This window comes from Engraulis encrasicolus, chromosome 2, assembly GCF_034702125.1.
Source record: "Engraulis encrasicolus isolate BLACKSEA-1 chromosome 2, IST_EnEncr_1.0, whole genome shotgun sequence".
NCBI classification, from domain to species: domain Eukaryota; kingdom Metazoa; phylum Chordata; class Actinopteri; order Clupeiformes; family Engraulidae; genus Engraulis; species Engraulis encrasicolus.
In genome coordinates this window covers 35,107,262-35,126,611 of record NC_085858.1, presented here as the reverse complement: position 1 = coordinate 35,126,611, position 19,350 = coordinate 35,107,262, and the positions used below count along the sequence as shown (strand labels likewise).

Genomic DNA, 19,350 nt, shown 5'->3' with positions numbered 1-19,350 from the left:
CTGCTGAGCTGCGTTGCCAGTGATCCAATCATCTGGCTGCATCGGCGCACGCGAAATTATGCACATGCTCAGTTTTGAAAAGCCGTTGCTCTCGTGCCGTTATGGAACTACTGCGCCTGCGCTCTGTCAAAAAAACCGTGAGAAAAGTGGCTCAAAAAGCTTTATTTTGACTCGTATGACACAACCAAGTAGTCTAGATTGATCAGTTTTTCACGGTCGTTTCAACCATATGGTTTTCACAACCGCTGGGTTCCCCTCCGTCCTATACTCAGTTTCCCCATTCATTTTTCCCATTGACTCTCAGATCTGGTCTACTTAATCGCGAAATAGCACCCCGGAGGCGTCACCAAGATGGCCGCCATATGTCCCCTCTCATTCTAGAATCTCTCTGGTATGAATAGTCTGTCGCAAGTGATGACGTCATTAATGGTTCTCGCGCCACTCGCGACAAAGTGCGCACGTGAAGTATGCAGAGCCCTTAAGACTATCTCTCGTTCTCTTTCTCTTCTCTCTCTCTCTCTCTCTCTCTCTCTCTCTCTCTCTCTCTCTCTCTCTCTCTCTCTCTCTCTCTCTCTCTCTCTCTCTCACACACACACACACACACCCCTTACAGTGTAGTACAGCACAGCTTTGACTTTTTGTATTCCACTATTGGACTGGACCTGCACTACCCCACAAGAACGCACACACGCACACTGTACCAGGGACTGCACCTTACCTGCACTACCTCAGTCCTGTCTGGAACATACACACACTATTGCTGCTGTCACTGTTATTATTTCTATTATTGTAATGTCTACATTCTATATTTATCTTATTCTGTTTACATGTTCAATGTTAAATGTTTATTTGTACTGTATTATTGACCACTTATTGTTAATCCATCACTGTACCATCACTGTTATCTGTCATGTCTTGCACTTTATGTCAGTCTGTAGAATGTGTATACGGTATGTCTTATTCTGGCATGGTAGGCTATAGAGAGAAAACGTAATTTCATTTCCCTTGTTGTGCATATGAAGAAAGTGACAATAAAAGCTGACTTGACATGACTTGACTTGACATATGTAAGGGAGTGGAGTGTTGTTTCTTGAGATCTCTCAAATGACAGGGCAAAGCACAAGTGAAAGGGAAAATCTTAAATGCAGAGTGAGTGTGTAGACTTCAAGATTTTAAGGGGATACCTTTGCACCTTGCACAACACCTGTGCATCTTAGGAAACATGAAACTACAGAAAGTCCCAGGATATGACGTGTGTTTTGTGGCCACTTAAAAAAAATGTTGCAGTCGGTGAAATCGGCGTACCCGGAAGTGTCAAGATGGCCCCAAGTGGACTGAAAGCTGTTGTCAACGAGAGTAAGTAAATAATAATATTTTGATCTAAAACCGATTTGTCATATATCTGTTGTTCTGTAATGTTCCGTTAGCTATGTATCTGAACGATGTCCTGCCTGGAACAAGCAATTAAACTAGCTGGCTGACCCTACGTCGGGTTGTAATGACAGATGGACACAAGCTTCCTTATTCCCTTACAGACTTGTCTCATTTAGCTAAAAACTCAACTAATGTGGTTGAACGAATCAGTTAAGTGTTAATGTGTTAAAGCTATACCGGTAGATTGATTACAAGTGTTAAAATGTGTGTAAACGAAGCTGTTTTAACTGGAATACTTGTCACCTGTTGTCTTGTGATCAACGCGAGTGGCAAAAGTTAGTCACTCTTTTACCAGATCAGTCATAAAGTCTCGCGCATGGTACAGGAAACTTTGTAGGAAAGGGAAACATTTAAAAACCGATGGAGGGCCAAGGTTTCACTACCTTGTGGGTGTTTCAGCTTCTCCGACGTATTTCCTCCTTCACGCAATCTTGACTTTTCATCATAAACTGACAATAAAGCACAATAGTGCTAGCTACTGGTGTAGAAATCCCCAAAAGGCAAGGCGAAGTTCCTAATTTGGGCATTGTTAGAACAACTCTGTATGGCCCTATATTAGAATTTGGGCAGTGTCACTTCACTGTCATAATTCATTGGCTTGATAATTATATCAGTGTGTTTACCAACACATTTCACTATTGTGTGTGCCAAAATGGGCATTATAAACCACACAGAATTGCAAGATTTTTGTTCATTTGGATGGGGAGTGATGCAAAATACAAGGCTTGATGTTTCCTCTGCTTCTCACAGAGATCATCAGCGGAGTGATCAAGAGTGTGAAGAAGGATGGAGAATGGAAGGTAAACTCAAAGCCAATGCTGATTTTGTTCAGTTAATTTAGTTTGTTTGTATGCCCGTGCCTGATTTGTTGGAGGAGTTTGAGGGGTTAATATTTCCTGCCATCCTCTCCTTTTAGGTGCTTATTGTGGATCACATGAGCATGCGCATCCTCTCTTCCTGCTGCAAGATGTCCGACATCATGGCAGAGGGAGTTACAAGTGAGTTCAGCAAATTCTCTAGATCGGGACAAGTTTTCTCACAACAACCCACCAAACACGCCCATGTGCCCACAGTGGGCAGTTGTGGGCAGGGCAAACACTGTAATCCCAAATGGGTCCAAAGGGGGGCAGCCTGTGTTGGACCCACAGCTGTTTCCTTCTTTTGGGAATGACAACAACAGTGTGAACGGCTAAAAGCACAAAACACAGTAGTCTAGAGATGAGTTCAGTTCAATTTGGCTTTGTATTATTTACAACACAACAAAATGTTATATCAGAGTTGCTAACATGAAGGCCATGGCTGTAATATAGAATGTAAGTAAAGCTACTTCTGGTGTTGTGAAGAACGCAGCACACACACATGCACACACACGCACACCCTTTGCAGGCCCTTAGAGCCAACGGATATAGGCTCATAATAAAACACTACTTAACTTGTACTTATAAATGAAACTGTAGGATAATTACTTTATCACCATGGAGTTAACTACCCTGCTACCTGATTTTTGTTTTTGCTGATCGTATTGCTGCTCCTTTTGCTTCGGTGGTTGTCATCCTCTCAGAGAAAGAATAACATCTGCCACCACGGTAGCTGTAGTCACTCCTAGTGAGAATCCTCAGTAAAACCAATACTAAAGAACCAGTGGTGTAGTCTACTTTTTTATGGTGGGTATACTGTATATTTTAGCATTTATTGAAGTGGGTATACTGTATATATTTGTGCTTTTCAAAACAATGGATCAATCAATTTTAAGTGGGTATACTGAAATCCCTTATTTTGACAAAGTTTTTGGTGAGGGCCCGCACACCTCGAATGTTTCTTTTTTAGCAGGTGCAGCTTTTCAAGGTACTCCAGTCTTCGTTTAACTCAAGGAAGAGCGCGACACTGCTTCTTCACAATTCACCACTTTTTTATTTTTATTTTTGTGCTGACGTTTCGGCACTAGGCCTTCATCAGAGGCCTTCATCACTCTGATGAAGGCCTAGTGCCGAAACGTCAGCACAAAAAGAAAAAAAGTGGTGATTTGTGAAGAAGCAGTGTCGCGCTCTTCCTTGAGTTAAACGTATACTGAAATCCCTGAAATTTAGAAGTGGGTATACTCCGCATACCCGCGTTCTACATCGACTACACCACTGTAAAGAACTGTTCTGGACACTCTGTGAAAAATGTAGTCTAACGTAAGCGAGGTTTGTTTTACACCACAGTTGTGGAGGACATCATGAAGCGCCGAGAGCCCATTCCCAGCCTGGAAGCCATCTACTTCATCTCTCCCGTGAGAAAGGTAAGGGTCGTTCCAGTGGGCTTTCCACTCTTGCAGCGGCCGGGCAGCCCATTGATTTTATTCTTATAGCAGCAGTAAGTAAGGACCTGAATCCCAACATGCCAGTGGAGCTGCCACTTGAAAAGACCACATCACCAAAAGGCCCCAGTGCACGAATAAAAAGTGCACTAACATGGTGTCCTCTGGGAGACGTAACTGCTAGGATTGTGCTGTATCCCCCCCCCCCCCCCCTTTCCTTTTCTCGGTTATATGCTCTGGCCTAGTCTGTGTGGATGCACTTTCTGTTTGTCTGTATCTTCTTTATGTGGCCCTAGAGTTGGAACATGAATCACAAATCTCAATAGAATGGTTGAATTATCCATAAGAGGCAGTGGAACAGTGCCCAGGGGCACCAACCATTTTTCAACAGTGGGGGGGGGCACCACAAGACACAAACATCAGAAATACTGTTTGTCAAGGGGGCACCAGTGAGGTTTATTGCCCAGGAGCACCACATTGACTTAATACACTCCTGCTCAGGACTGGTGTCTTGCTGAAGGCGCAGTGATCTTTTGATAATGGGTTTGGGGCTTAATACAGTTAAAATCGTTGGCTGTGGTTTATAAAGGTGGTAAAGTGTCTTATTTTTCATGTTAAGCGCTGTCTTGCTTTAAGACAAGTTAAAAGAGGGAGTATGTCGCTAAGCTAGTGAAAGTCAATGGATCCGTGTAGCATTTACATGCTACACGGATCCATTGACTTTCACTAGCTTAGCGACATGCTCCCTCTTTTAACTTGTCTTAAAACAAGACAACGGCTTACATGAAAAATAAGACACTTTACCACATATATAAGCCTTGGCCAACAATTGTAACTGTATTAAGCCCCAAAATAGTGGCTTACCCCTTTAATGTGGATGGCTTCCCTAAAACTCATCAAGCTCTTCTCCTCATTCAGTCCATCCAGAACCTGATCAATGACTTCAAGGACTCTTCCCTCACATACAAAGCTGCACACATCTTCTTCACTGACAGTAAGTACAGTATTTATGATTGCTGTGTTTAATGCTTTTTCTTCTCGGATCTGTATAGGCATTTGTAAGTTGAGACTCTATGTTTGCCTCTGCCAAGGAGGTTATGTTTTCGGTCGTGTCGGTTTGTTTGTTTGTCTGACTGTCTGTCAGCAGGATAACTCGAAAAGTCATGAACGGATTTTGATGACATTTTTGTGAAGTTGTTGAAATGACAAAAGGAACAAGTGATTAAATGTTGGTGGTGATCCGGATCCAGGAATTTTATAAAATATGATTCACCGTTAGGACGAATTTTGACATTCCAGTTTCTAACTCCACAAAAGCAAGTCAGAAGGACTTGAAAAAAAATTAGGGTGTAACATAGTCAAATATTCTACTATCAAACAGCTTCCTTGGCGGGGGTCTACACTCTGAGTGCATTTCTAGTTTTTTCTTTTGTTTGTTGAGGGGCCATAGAATTGACCATTCTGTCTGATTTGCATGTCACTTTCAGCTTGCCCAAATGAACTGTTTGCTGAGCTTGGGAGGTCCAAAGTGTCGCGAGTGATTAAGACGCTGAAGGAGATCAACGTGGCGTTCCTGCCCTACGAGGCACAGGTCTGTTTCTCTCCCCTACTGGACTAGTAGCGCTGATGATGGGCTAGACTGATATTTATTTATTAACTTGAATACCATTTTTCTGATTTACATTCAGCTCTTGTGTGCAACTTTTTCCTGTTTCCTGCCAAATCATTTTGGAAATATGCACAGAATAAGACACTCAAAAAGACAAAGGCACCGTCACCTTAACCTTTTGTACCTCTCTCTCCTAAACACATTTTCTGGCACAAAATAATAGGTAGTGACAAGGGACATGATCATTCATTTTCTTTCCCGTTTTTTTTTTTTCTCCAGGTCTTTTCTTTGGACGACTGTAGCTCTCTGCACTCGTTCTACAACCCCACAGCCAATCAGGACAAGAGTAAGATGATGGATGCTCTGGCCGAGCAGATCGCCACCCTCTGTGACACGCTGAAGGAGTACCCTGCCATCCGTTACCGCAAGTACGTCCTCACTACGCTCCTCAGGGGCAATTTGTTGTCTGTATTTAACCCATCGGATGGTAGCACGGATGCTGTCACATTTTACCACGGATAGAATTTCCAACTAGTTAAGAGATGGTTTAAAAATGATAAACGTGGCTTTACCATTTTGAACACAAAATAGTAACACTGTTGAGTGGCTGGCAAGTTTTTAAAGTGTATAGTATACAGTATGTCAGTCAGTGACTGGTGAAAGATTTAATTTAGCATACTTAATTACCATCCTTGATGATACACCCTGTCACTAAGTCATGCAAATCTGACTACCTATTGTGACATACTGAAGCAGTACGCTTTCATGAGTATATACAGTACATTGTTCCCTTAAGGCCAGGAGGACACACCATGTGTTTGCATAAGAAAATTCTCTGTGGGGTAACAGACTGGGTCTTGTACAGTATGATGATGTTGATCCAGTCAGTGCTTTTGTGTGTTGCCATTCAAAGGGGCCCGGATGAGAACTTGGCCCTGGCTGAGATGGTGTTGGACCGCCTCAATGCCCACAAGGCTGACAACCCCAGCATGGGAGAGGTGAGGAGACCTTTTATCAAATTACACTAATGAAGGTTTAAGCCGAAACATTGGTCAAATAAAATCCTATTGCATGAAGTTCTGAGTGTTTTCATAAAGTAACTTATTGGACCTCTGTGCACACCTCACACAGTGCACATTTACTAAACTGAAGTAGAGGTGAAGAGACCTTCATGGAGGGCTTTTCACACATGTGACGCTGTAGCATCGATGTTCACACCAATGGTTACCACATCTCTGAAATCACCAGACATATTTTGCATGCACTTGGGCCACACATGGCGTTAATAATGGGAGCCGTTGAAATGTTTGTTTAGTTTCTGTGGAAGTCTCCTTTCACATTAGCTGCCTGCTATTGACAGCTGAAATGTGTCCATTAACTAATTTCGATAAACTTCATCTGCCTTTATTTGATGGCTTTCGTGGTTTTGGCTATTCTTGGTGTGAACACACCCTAGACTCTCTAGAGCATTTAGCATAACTGCTGCAATAACTGCTCTCATCATTTAGTCCTCAGAACCTTTATTGTGTCCTGCCCTCTTCATCTGTGTGTCCTCTTTATTGTCTTCACTCTTGTACTTTTCTACTGCTATCAGTATCTATTCTGTTTCTATGTTGTAATGGCAAAGCCTAGTTGGTTTAGCGCTCTGTTTAGGACCGACCATTTTATGTTTTTTAATCTACCTTCCTCATATGAAAATATTTGAAATGACCTAGAGTGTGTGCTTTGACCCATTATAAGAAATTCACACCCTTGGAATATTGTATGAAAATCACACCTTCTTGGTTTCTGCTTTCCCTTCTGTTAACTGGGGCTACAGTAGATTTCCTTCTTGCTTTCTCTCTCTCTCTTGTGCTCTGTGCCTCAGCTGCTGTCCTCCTGAGCCTTTACATATTGGACTCTGCACAGAGTAAGCCAGGTTTCTCTTTCCATTTTGTTTTCATTTCCTGGTGTGAGAATTCCTTTGCCATGCTAGAAGCTTCCTCTTCTTCCTGCGTGTGTGTGTGTGTGTGTGTGTGTGTGTGTGTGTGTGTCTGTGTCTGTGTCTGTGTCTGTGTCTGTGTATGCGTGCGTGCGCGTGCGTGTGTGTGTGTGTGTGTGCGCGTGTGTGTGTGTGTGTGTGTGTGTGTGTGTGTGTGTGTGTGTGTGTGTGTGTGTGTGTGTGTGTGTCTCTGCGCATGCATGATTGGCTGCTTTCCAAATTCTTCTACTCGCGACTTTTGACCAGTGCCTTTTAACTATACCACCTCATCCCCAAGTTTTGTGATTTATTCATTTTTGGTGTGTGCGTGTGTTTTTTGCGATGACACAATGTTTTCTCAGCATCGAGTTACATATTTTTGTTTAACCCCCAGGCGTCTGGACCGGACATCTGCTGTCCGTGCATATTTGCAATGCCTTTTTCAACACTACACCAACATAGAACTGAACTAAACCATGTGTGTTTGTGTAACACCTGAATGAATGCATGTGTTTTTAGAGTTCCTCCGTATCTCCCCCATAGCTAAGGGGAGCACTAACTCGGTTGTACCATCTTGCATGTTGGAATGCAACATTGAATTGCATCTGATTCACTCATTGGTCATTGCGCTGTAGTGAAAGCCCAAAAGGAAAGTTTGTGCGTGCGTTTGTGTGCGTGCGTGCGTTTACCTGCACGTGTGTGTGTGTTTGTGTGTGTGTGTGTGTGTGTGTGTGTGTGTGTGTGTGTGTGTGTGTGTACGTGTGTGTGTACGTGTGTACGTGTGTGTACGTGTGTACGTGTGTGTGTGTGTGTGTACGTGTGTGTGTACACGTGTGAGTGTGCGCCCGCGTATGTGTGTCTATTATAACATTTTTTGTGTGTTTGTCATTTCTAAGGGCACTGACAAGGCTCGCTCCCAACTGGTGATCGTTGACCGAGGCTGTGACCCCATCTCTCCCCTCCTGCACGAGCTGACCTTCCAGGCCATGGTGTACGACCTTCTGGAGGTCAACCAGGACATCTACAGGTTAGAAACCCGCATTGCACTTATCATCAATGTAGTTACCCAGCCAACATAATCATTTCCTCCCAATGTAATAACCGTTGACTCCAAATGCAATGAAATAACATGGATGATACCACTACGGATGCTAAAAAATGTGCCTTTCGTCAGCCATACATGTGAGATGACAATCCCCAGTCGTTGAACAATTGTTTGTATCTGTATGTGATGAATAAACTGTTCTCACTCTCTCTTACTCTTACAATTAAGTTAAATCTTGTATAATTTCATGTATTCTGGTCCATTGTGAAAACTGTAATGATTATGTGTGCAGGTATACCACAGATGTTTGCCTGCATTTTGTTACACTGTAGTCATACATGTGTCATGACAGTAAAGTTGTATCTAGTTTGATGTCTAATGAGTGAACTGTAATGATTGTGTGTGTGCAGGTACACCACCTCGGGCATCGGAGACTCCAAGGAGAAGGAGGTTCTTCTGGACGAGGACGACGAGCTGTGGGTGCAGCTCAGGCACATGCACATCGCCGACGTCTCCAAGTAAGGAAGCCCTGACCTCACACATACAGTGTACATTTCAATATGCGACCTTGCGTCCTCCACTGGTGCTTGTGGCCTCACGTTTTGCTGATGCCCCGCCTCCGTGGAGAAAACAATTCAGTTTTCCTGCTGTCAGCCTACCCACAACAATTTTTGGGGACTACTCTTCATTCACCATCCAGTTTGCAAATGAGAAAATGACTTTACAATTGAACTTTTGCAAGATATTGAAATATAATGCTGTTGTCAGTGATGTCTCACAACGTATTACTTCCTGGTACGAGGCCACAAGCACAAGTGGAGGACTCAAGGTTACATATTGGAACGCACCCACAGTATGGCCATTCATGCCTACGGCCATTTTACCATTGTTGCATTGCGGTAATCCATGAACATGGTGATAAACCTGACCAAGTTGAACAAAAGAACGGAGCAATAGATAACCTGCAAGATTTATTTGGTGAAGGATATGAGGACTCCAGGCTCTACTTTATTACATTGCATTACATTACTTTGCATCACACTTAACTTTGATCCAAAGCGATTTACAGAGTATTGACTCAGCATTGGGTACAGGGTATTGGTTACAGTCCCTGGAGAAGTGTGGGGATGGGCACATTGCTCAAGGGCACTTCAGCCATGTTGCAATTCAGCAGTGTCATAGTTCAGCACTTCTATTAGCTGAATTACGACAACCTCCAGATTAACTTCACTTTGTTTTCTACTGAACCAACTTCCTGGAATTACTACACCCACCTGTTCTGTGTTTTTCTGTATCCATAAATAAACTAAAGCCAAGAGTTAAACGTTGACTCAGTAAATGAGGGGGTCATTATGATTGTTCTATTTATCATCTTGTTTTCATCACTCGCTGTGTGTCTCTGTGACAGGAAGGTGACTGAGCTGTTGCGTACGTTCTGCGAAAGCAAGAGGATGAGCACAGACAAGGTTCGAAACCCTTTGTTTTGTTAAAGACAACAGTTTTAGCACTTATTGTCTGATTTTATATCATGTCATCATTTGCTTTGTTTTTTTTTCCCGTAAAGCACATTCATGTGTACTTTGTTTTTTCTTATCTTATAAATGTTCATATGCATATATTGTGTCAATATTTGTGTATCCCGTGTGTTTGTCAGGCCAACATTAAAGACCTGTCTCAGATGCTGAAGAAAATGCCTCAATACCAGAAAGAGCTCAGCATGGTAAGTAGAAGACTTGATGAATGAAGTTTTGACATACCACGAATTATGATAATGTTACGTACAACACAGATTAATCACTGATCCTAGTAACATCATGTCTATGCAGTCCACTGATGTTGAGAACACGAGACGACAAATTCTCTCTGAGTGGTTTTGAAGGGCAGGAAGTTGTCAGTGTGACTGTGTAGGCACTGCAGTGGTGCCCATAGTACAGGCCTTTTCTTCCCATTGACACAAATAATAGTATGACCCTTTGTGTCTATTTCCGTACAAAATGTTTGAAGTTCTGCTGAATGTACAGTGTTCCCTGTTTAGTAGGACAACTCATAAGTATAATAATGATGATGATGATGATTCATTTTTTCAATTCAGGAACTTGAATTACTTTTTAGTAGGTTTTGAAGAACGCAGAAGAGAACAGAACAAAAGATGTCTGAAATTATTTGCACAAAATTCCATACACCCTGAGGATTCTACAGACATGGAGAGATTGCATAAGCTCTCACATTGTCTCTTGTGTTCATTGAGTGAGCACCATTTCAATGGCCCCCTTGGCTGCCAAAACCTGACAGCCCAGTTTTTCATGGGTCAGCGGCCCGGTCATTTATTTGGTCCATTTCCTCTCACTGTAGCTGTGGCTAGATTGAGTTGCTGCTGGGAAATCACTACACAGCTCAGCTTTGACCAACCGCATTGCTGACATACTAGTATGAGTTCAGTGGCTGAATTGCATCAAAAATAGTTACGACACCATTAGAAAGGCCCACGCAGCCAGAGGTATTGCCACTGTCTGTGTTTTAATTCCTGGTCTTGTGTCTCTCAGTACTCCACCCATCTGAACCTGGCCGATGCCTGCATGAAGACTTTCAAAACCAAGGTGGACAAGCTGTGTGAGGTGGAACAGGTGAGTGCTGCCTATAAGCAATAGCCTACTACTGTGCGAGGTCGAGCAGGTGAGGGCTGCTTATTAAAGGATGGGGGTAGGTGTATGTTTTCATTTCAAAAACACATCTTGATTTATTCCCAATAACATCCAAAATGTTATGTAACATCAGCAGACAACTAGAAAACCACGATACATTTTTGGATAATATTTGGAGTAGGCCTATGTTAAGAAGGTTTTTAATGTAAACAAAGTCTGCCCCCATTAGAATAGCTCAGATCTCGGAAAGGGCTAAGTCGAAAAATGCAGCATCACCGGGTACTGACAAGTCAAGGGTTGCGTGAGCAATACAACAGCATATTGTAATTGGCAGAAATTATCCTTTAACTACCTACTTCTTCAGTTGATTCTGAGGTGCACACACGGAACAGGGTTTATTTGTTTTGTGTAACTAGATTTATTCTAATAATATCTTAGTCCTGAATATTTTTGTGTGTTTGCTTTTAGAGCAAAACTCATTCAAAAGTCATCACTGAATTGAAAGCCTTCACCCTGTATATTCATAGTGATCTATCACCAAAATAAAGTGAGATAACCAGCTTGTGTTTTATCAATTTATGTACAGTATTTATTTTCATATTTATAACATAAATTTGAATGTTTTTTTTTTCTTGTGTGGAGTTCATATTGTAATAATTGTCAAAAAAAATCTGATTTAATCCAGTGCATGCCAGAAACGTATACTGAAATATCCCTTCAGTTTAGGTGTCGTGATGGCCTTTTTGCGTGTTTATGGTGTTTTTACGTAACACCCATTACTTGACATTCTAAACAGCCTCTCAAGCATGTTTTGATAACTCAGGGAATCGTCAGACTTAAATATCCACTGCGTGTGCAGATATGAAGATGAGAGGTGGGGTGGAGGGAATCTGATCTCTACATTTGGTCTAGGCCAGTGGTTCTCAACCTTTTTTGAACAAACGCCCCCTTGACCTCATCACAAGCCTCCCAACGCCCCCTTGACCTCATCATAAGCATCACAACACTCCCCTTAGTATTACAAAATTAAAAGGACTAATGCCTGCCAATGGCAACTAAGCACTGCCCCCTCTCAGCTGTATCCTTCTCAACGCCCCCCTAGTGCTCCCCAACGCCCCCTGGGGGGCTGTACCGCCCCCGTTGAGAAAAACTAGTCTAGGAAAAGCCCATGTTTCATACTCTTGTGTGATTTTACATAACTCGTGCTGCGTACCAGTCCAAACAGCTTACACGCACTGGATGTCCGTGTTGACACCGGCGAGGCGCAGGGTTCACGAGAGAGGTCAGGGGTCGTGTCTGCACTCCCACTTATCCCCTCTCAGCCGCCAGTGATCCATACGAAACGCACCCACGCCATGACAATTACAGCCACTCTGCCTTGCCTTACGTAACTGGCTTGGTGGCTCTCTTAATGTGGCCGACGGTGGTGCAGACAGGGGGCTAAGACATTAACACCCCCCCCCCCCCCCCCCCTCACACACACACACGCACACACACACACACACACACACACACACACACACACACACACACACACACACACACCAGGACCCATCACATGCAGGCCTCCCACAGATGGGCCTTGATGGTGGATGGATGCGTAGTGGTTCTGCCGGTCACTAAGCCAACAACATCTGCCACCCTTTGTTGCCCATGCCTACCCCACCCCTCGCCCATCAGTTGTGCCTGGTTGTTTTCCCACCTACATTTACGTATGTTTGTTTGTGTTACGTTGAGCCATTTATTTCTTATGTATGGATAATGCGTGAGTTGACGTTTTGTAAGTTTAAGTATTTATTGCGTTGATTCTACTAAACTTGATGGCTTTGATGGTATGGATTAGCTTGCGGTTTCCTGTCGGTAATGCACAGCTGTTCGCAGTGCCGCTCCCTTGGCATGCCATGTTATGGAATATGATTTGCATGGATCTTTGCCAAGTATCATCTGCCGTTCGTCCTGCTGCCAATGCACATATTTTGAGTCGGACGCTTTGACGTACACAAATGGCACTTCCTCAATTTACACTATTGGAATACGATAAAATATTCCATGCAATTAAATCCTGCTTTCTCATCCGGATTGTGAATTGAGTGAAAACTTTCAATCCTCCTCATCAAAACGTGTATCAGCAGTGTGTATTATCTGAAACCCCATTACGTCCCTGCAGTGTGCATTAGGAAATCCTGATTTCCGCGTATTGTGTGTGTAAGAGCAGCATGTATTGTGTGCATGAGTAAGGCTCGTCTCACTGTGGATTTGTGCAGGGTCTGCAATAAAGAAAGCCAAGTCTGCAAAACTTGAAATCCTGTTTTTGTCTTACTAACAAGCAACGTTTTGACCCTGTCTTCCTTAGGCAGAATTCAAAACAAAAATGGCAGTTCAACTAGTGTTGTGAACTTGGCTTTCTTTATTGTGTTGCTATAGTTTGCGGCTGTCTTAATCGGCCCCCAATTAATGTTATACGGTTTCCCATGAATTTTTCATGTTTTCTAAAGGAATCTTAGAAATGTACATTTGCAATATACTTATATTTTCAGTGAAGGTGGTGTCTGTAAAGGTGACCATCTTCGATATAGGCCTAAAGTGCAGGGGGAAATCTTGGTTTGTGTTCATAGTGTGGTCCTTGGAGGACTTAACATTTAAAGTGGCCCTCGAATGAAAATGGTTCCTCACCACAGGCAGAATTCAAAACATTGCTTTCTAGTACACAAAAATGGCAATTCAACTAGTTTTGTGGACTTGGCCCTCTTAATTGTGTTGTAGTGTTTTTAACTTCAATGGCCAGCTGATCAGCTGAAGGGTATGTGTATAAGTAAAAGGCGTCTGTATGGATGTGTGTAGGATCTGGCCATGGGCAGTGACTGTGACGGTAATGTTCTAGATCTAGCCATGGCCAGTGACAGTGACAGCAGAGATTCTTTAAGTATATAGAGATATGCCAATGTAATAGGTTGCTATGGCCACCTAACATGACCAGGTTCCGGTCTGCCTAAAGGGGCGTGTCATAATGCTCCTAGCATTGAATAGAACAGTCCTTAGGTCTGCCTAGGTCTGCCTAAAGGGGGATTTCCCCCCCCTCCCCCTTGCAATAATAGAACCCGGAAACAGTGGGCCAATGGAACCTCTTTCTCTCTACTCTCTCTGGTGACAGTAATGTTCTAGATCTGGCCATGGGCAGTGACAGTGACAGTATGTGTATAAGTAAAACTTCTGTCAGTATGGATGTGTGTAGGATCTGGCCATTGGCAGTGCCGGTGACACAGTGACGGTATGTGTATAAGTAAAAGGCATCTCTATGGATCTGTGTGAAGGATCTGGCCATGGGCAGTGACAGTGACAGTGTGGGTATGAGTAAAACTGGCGTCTGTATGGATGTGTGTAGTATCTGGCCATCTGCAGTGATGGTGACAGCATGTATAAATAAAAGGGGTCTGTATTGATGTAGGATCTGGCCATGGGCAGTGACAGTGACAGTGAGGCTGTTCCAATCTTCGTACTTTCCGCCCTTCCCGCACTGTGTTTGGGTACGCAGGGCGGTTCCATTTCTAATCGCGGCGGTGAAGTATACTGTAAACTACCCGGATAACGCCCTCAAACCGGCCATTTTTTGAAGTGTGGAGTTATGTACACTTTTCGCACTCAACGGCCGCCATGTTTGTTACGTAGTTTCTTCTCTGGTTGAGTGTCAGATTGGTCAAACTGCCGAATCTCTGTGATGACAGCATAGCTGACACAAGCTGACACAATAGCCATGTGTATAAGAGAAAGGGGTAACTTTTAAAAATTGTCAACATAAGGAACAGTGTCTTCCGTGATGAATTGTATATTGGCGGTTGGTAAACTCTGATGACACGCGACAACCGTCATTTCCGTGAAGTGTATCAGACAGAACGTGAATTGGACCTGCACTTCACCCTCAAATTTAGCCGTTAAGTTGAGGGTGGAAAGTGCACTGTATCACAGTACACAGTGCAGAGTGTGGAGAATGGAACACGCTCAGTATGTGTATAAGTAAAACTGGTGTCTGTATGGATTTGTGTGTAGGATCTGGCCATGGGCAGTGACAGTGAGGGCGAGCCCCTGAAGGATGCCATGAAGAGCATCGTGCCCCTGCTGCTGGACACAGACATCAAGGCCTACGACAAGATCCGCATCATCCTCCTCTACATCCTCCACAAGAAGAAAGGTACGGCAGCTTGTTTTGCCAATAGCATTTTTATTATTATGATCAATGCTCTAAATTAACATTTTTCATCACAAGCCAAAATGGATAGTAGATATTAATCTTACTAGCCAAACTAATGGATCAAAGTGGCTAGTAAGTTGGTCTTTTCTACCAGCCAAACAGAAATTTCACCAGCATCTGTCCAGTTGACTGGTGTTAATTTAGAACCCTGACTGTATGTCTTTAAATATTAATCTACACTAAATGTAAAATGCGTAAAATAATTTGTAAAAAAAAATTGTGTCCATTCTCCTGTGGCCTGTAGGCATAGCTGAGGAGAACCTGACAAAGCTGATTCAGCATGCTAACGTGCAACAGGACAGCAGCATCATGACCAACATGCAGCTCCTGGGATGCCCCATCATCACTGGGGTACGGCTGCATACAACACACTCCTATCATCTAGCACACCCCTGTCCTCTCTTTCTCCATTGGCGCGTGTGTGCGTGTGTGCGTGCGGGTGCGTGTGCGCGTGTGCGTGCGCGCGTGCATACGCAGCATGTCTTTTTATTAGCCATCACCAACACCACACTCGCTGCCCTTGGGGTGAGTGCGTGTGCGTGTTTCCGTAGCTGTGTAGTTCCCATGTGTTCATCATCATCATGTGTCTTGTGTGGTAGGGCCAGAATGCTGGTGCCACTCTGCCGGAGAGGAAGGAGCGTACGGAGAGCACCTATCAGCTGTCCCGGTGGACACCCGTCCTGAAAGACGTCATGGAGGTGCAGTACCTTAGGGGTCAGGGGTCAGGGGTCAGAGGTTAAACGGTATAGTGTGGCATAGGGCAATCATGGGTAAGTGGTTGGGGCGTCAGACTTGTATCCCAAGACTTGTTGCCGGTTCGACTCCCAACCCGCCAGGTTGGTGGCGGGAGTAATTAACCAGTGCTCTCCCCCATCCTCCTCCATGACTGAAGTACCCTGAGCATGGTACCGTGGGGCGCCAGGGTGGGGCGCCAGGGCGCCAGGGTACTGCTCTCGTAACAACTTTGCTGTGACATTACCGAGAGCCTTAATTAACAGATTAAGAAATGGCCATTACGCTTTTGGTGACAATAAGGTTATAACATAGGCTCTTCGCTAAGGGATTAAGTCTTACTTAGCTCTTCCTAATGTCATAGCAATGTTGTTACGACTAACGTTTTCAGAAAATGTTGAGATGGATTGCCAGTGTTCCTGTCTTGGAGAAGGCTGTAGCCCTTTCATGTGGCTGTAGCCCTTTCATACGGCTGTATTCATTTCATATGGCTCTCTATGCTCATGTCATGCCTTTAACATTTGCACACCGCTCCTCCTGGCCTGTGTGTTCTAGAATGTCATCGAGGACAAGCTGGAGAGGAAGCAGTGGCCCTTCCTGTCTGACCCCGCCCCCATCTCCACCCAGCAGACCGCAGTCAGGTGAGGCAGCCTGGCCCTTTGAAGCGTCAAGTCAAGTCGAGTACAGCAGTCTGTCACATACAATGTTATAACTAGGGCTGTCAAAATGTATGTTAATACAATTAGATTAATTCATTTTTAATCTATTTCTTTAATCACGACTAGAGATTTTCAGTATATAGGCCCACATAGTAAGTGGCATTCTTTTTTGCAAAAATTACTTTTATACCATAAATATCAGAAATCAACCTATATTGAATAAAAAAACAAAACTATAAAGACCTAACTCAGAAGTGGGCTTCAGTTTTGTCCTATTTATACACTGCACACTTCATACTTTTTACGTACAAACTGATGTGTATGAACTATTAACATACAGTAGATATAAAAAATATATGGCTTTCCCTCTGTAGCAGTGCACGGTTTGGACACTGGCACAAGAACAAGTCGCCCACAGAGTACCGCAGTGGCCCACGGCTCATCGTGTTTGTCATTGGGGGCATGACCCACTCTGAGATGCGGGCAGCCTACGAGGTGACCAAGGCCACTGAGGGCAAGTGGGAGGTTCTGATTGGTAAGTAAAGGCATGAGTTACGGTCTCTATCCAGAATAAAAGTCATTATGAGAAGAACTTAATAACATTCTGGGGGTGCCATTTTGGCTAAGCCATTTTGGCTAAGGGTATCCAGGGGCATTTCTCAATGTGAAGTGTCCTGGCCTTTTTAGGACGAGTAACGCCCATTTTTCAAGGATTTCACCAAAGAGCATCCAATCACTAGTCCTAATATAAGTGTAATTAATAATTTAATACACCTTTTGCGCGTGTGTGTGTGTGTGTGTGTGTGTGTGCGTGCGTGCGTGCGTGCGTGCGTGCGTGCGTGCGTGCGTGCGTGCGTGCGTGCGTGCGTGCGTGCGTGCGTGCGAAAATGGGCGTTACTCGTCCTAGCAAGGCTTTGCAGACTTTGAGAAATGCCCCGGGTTTGATCCAAGTGTGAGGTAATTTCCTCATACCCTGGATATCTCTTCCTCCCTCTGATTTCCTGTCACCTTTTATTGGCACCTTTCTTATTAAATAAGAAACCACAAAAATCCCCATGAAACGCCACAGTAGTTAACACAATATGTGTTTAATATCATACAATTTAAAAGCGCTTACATTTAAATATTTCCTTTCCTTTCAGGCTCATCTCATATCCTCACCCCTACTGGTTTTCTAGACGACCTGAAGAATCTGGACAAGACACCGCAGAGCGCTTAGAAGCATCACTTTTTAGAGTAGAGAACTTGGGTCAAAACACTGGGAAGATACTGGGAAGACTCTCAAGGAGTATGAAGGCCACTCTTGCTCTGAAGAAAATCTGTGAAATGCTTAAGTTGATGATACACACAGGACATCTTTTTGAGCAATGTTTCTCTGCAATGATGCTATACGATGTTGTTTGGACTGTTAATCACTCTGACACTTTTATCAGGAAAACTTAGATCAGCAGAGCACAACTTTTTCAAAACTATTTCATCAGAAGATTCGCAGCCAATCATGATGTTGCTCGACAACTTTGCTCAAAAAGTTACCCTGTCTATCGTAACCCTCAGCCTTTTAGATATAATCATGGATAGATAGGAAGTTCACAGATGATTTGTCTTTCACTGTCTTTTAGAATAAACCTATATTTTTAATACCTACAGTAAAAGAAAAATAATGTATATATTGTGTGATTGCTAATTATATTTAATTTAAAAATATATGTTCTGGAAATATATCAGAGGTTGTTGTTCTGTAGTGTGTGAAGAAGAGTACTGTTTTCCGATCTGCTGTTTTAATATTGTGTTTGCCTGTCTTACTAATCATTATCTTTTGAAGGACCGTTTATGTTACATTAGTAATGCATACACGCACAGGAAAGGATTGCTCTTTTTCATATGAAGGTTTACTTAGGTTTGCCTGATGCATTCCACTATGTGTGATGAACCTCTGAGACCTGGGGTGCATTTCTGGAAACCGTAGTTGTTAGCCGTTAGCAATTTCGGTAGTTGCCAATGGGAAACTGCATTGCAACCAACAAAGTAGCTAACTTAGCTAGCAACTACGCTTTCCAGAAATGCACCCCTGTCTTGTTGCGAATTGTAAAATTGATTCATCAGTACTTAACCATGTGCCTTCAGTCCATCCAAAGACATATTATGTGTATCTCGTTTTTGGAGATGGGAGAAAAAAAAATGAAAATGTTTTTTTTCAGCCAGTGGAAAAAAAAATCTTTTGGGAGAAAAGTGATGTGATTGTATTGATCTCCGACTGCAAGTCCTCTTCTGTGTCTACCCTCCTGAACTAGTGCACTTTTTTTACTCTTCTGTTTTACTACCGGTAGGGTGAAGTATTTCCACTTTGGGGACCTGGTTGCCTTATTGCCTTTGTATTAAAAAGAAATAAACTTGATGCAAATCCTGACATTCTGTCCTCCTTGCATGTGATTTCCCCCTACAGTACAAGGCCTAAGGCAGGGATGGGCAACTGGAGGCCCAGGGTCCACATGTGGCCCTCCTCCTCACTCAGTCCGGCCCATACCTGAAATATTATTTTTTTTAAACCACTAGTGAATAAGTTCATTGAAATTATACTGTTGACTAATAGATGTGGCCCTTCTTATCATGAAAGTTGCCCATCCAAGGCCTACGGCCAAGCCAACAGGTTATATGTGGTTGTGAACAGGCACTGCAAAATCAGATGCAAACGGATGGGAAAAAAAATCTGAAGAAAAAACAGGA

General features: G+C 43.3%; 1 protein-coding gene across 1 annotated transcript; it reads left to right on the top strand.

Annotated features, from left to right (window-relative positions):
- The first annotated feature begins 1,296 nt into the window (after positions 1–1,296).
- On the top strand, positions 1,297–19,029 carry stxbp2 (syntaxin binding protein 2). Its single transcript, XM_063187452.1, has 19 exons — positions 1,297–1,356; positions 2,185–2,234; positions 2,351–2,432; positions 3,639–3,715; positions 4,652–4,727; positions 5,221–5,324; positions 5,622–5,770; positions 6,256–6,340; positions 8,199–8,329; positions 8,758–8,865; positions 9,756–9,813; positions 10,002–10,067; positions 10,891–10,971; positions 15,034–15,175; positions 15,480–15,586; positions 15,835–15,933; positions 16,523–16,608; positions 17,001–17,161; positions 17,769–19,029. The coding sequence occupies exons 1-19, from the start codon at positions 1,320–1,322 to the stop codon at positions 17,843–17,845; spliced, it is 1,776 nt and encodes a 591-aa protein (XP_063043522.1). The 5' UTR covers positions 1,297–1,319; the 3' UTR covers positions 17,846–19,029.
- The last annotated feature ends 321 nt before the right edge of the window (positions 19,030–19,350 follow it).

Excerpts from the sequence above, each read along its gene's own strand:
- stxbp2 (XM_063187452.1), top strand. The coding sequence starts at position 1,320 with ATGGCCCCAAGTGGACTGAAAGCTGTTGTCAACGAGA. Across the intron at positions 3,716-4,651 it reads TCATCTCTCCCGTGAGAAAG|TCCATCCAGAACCTGATCAA; the intron begins GTAAGGGTCGTT and ends CTCCTCATTCAG. Across the intron at positions 10,068-10,890 it reads ACCAGAAAGAGCTCAGCATG|TACTCCACCCATCTGAACCT; the intron begins GTAAGTAGAAGA and ends TGTGTCTCTCAG.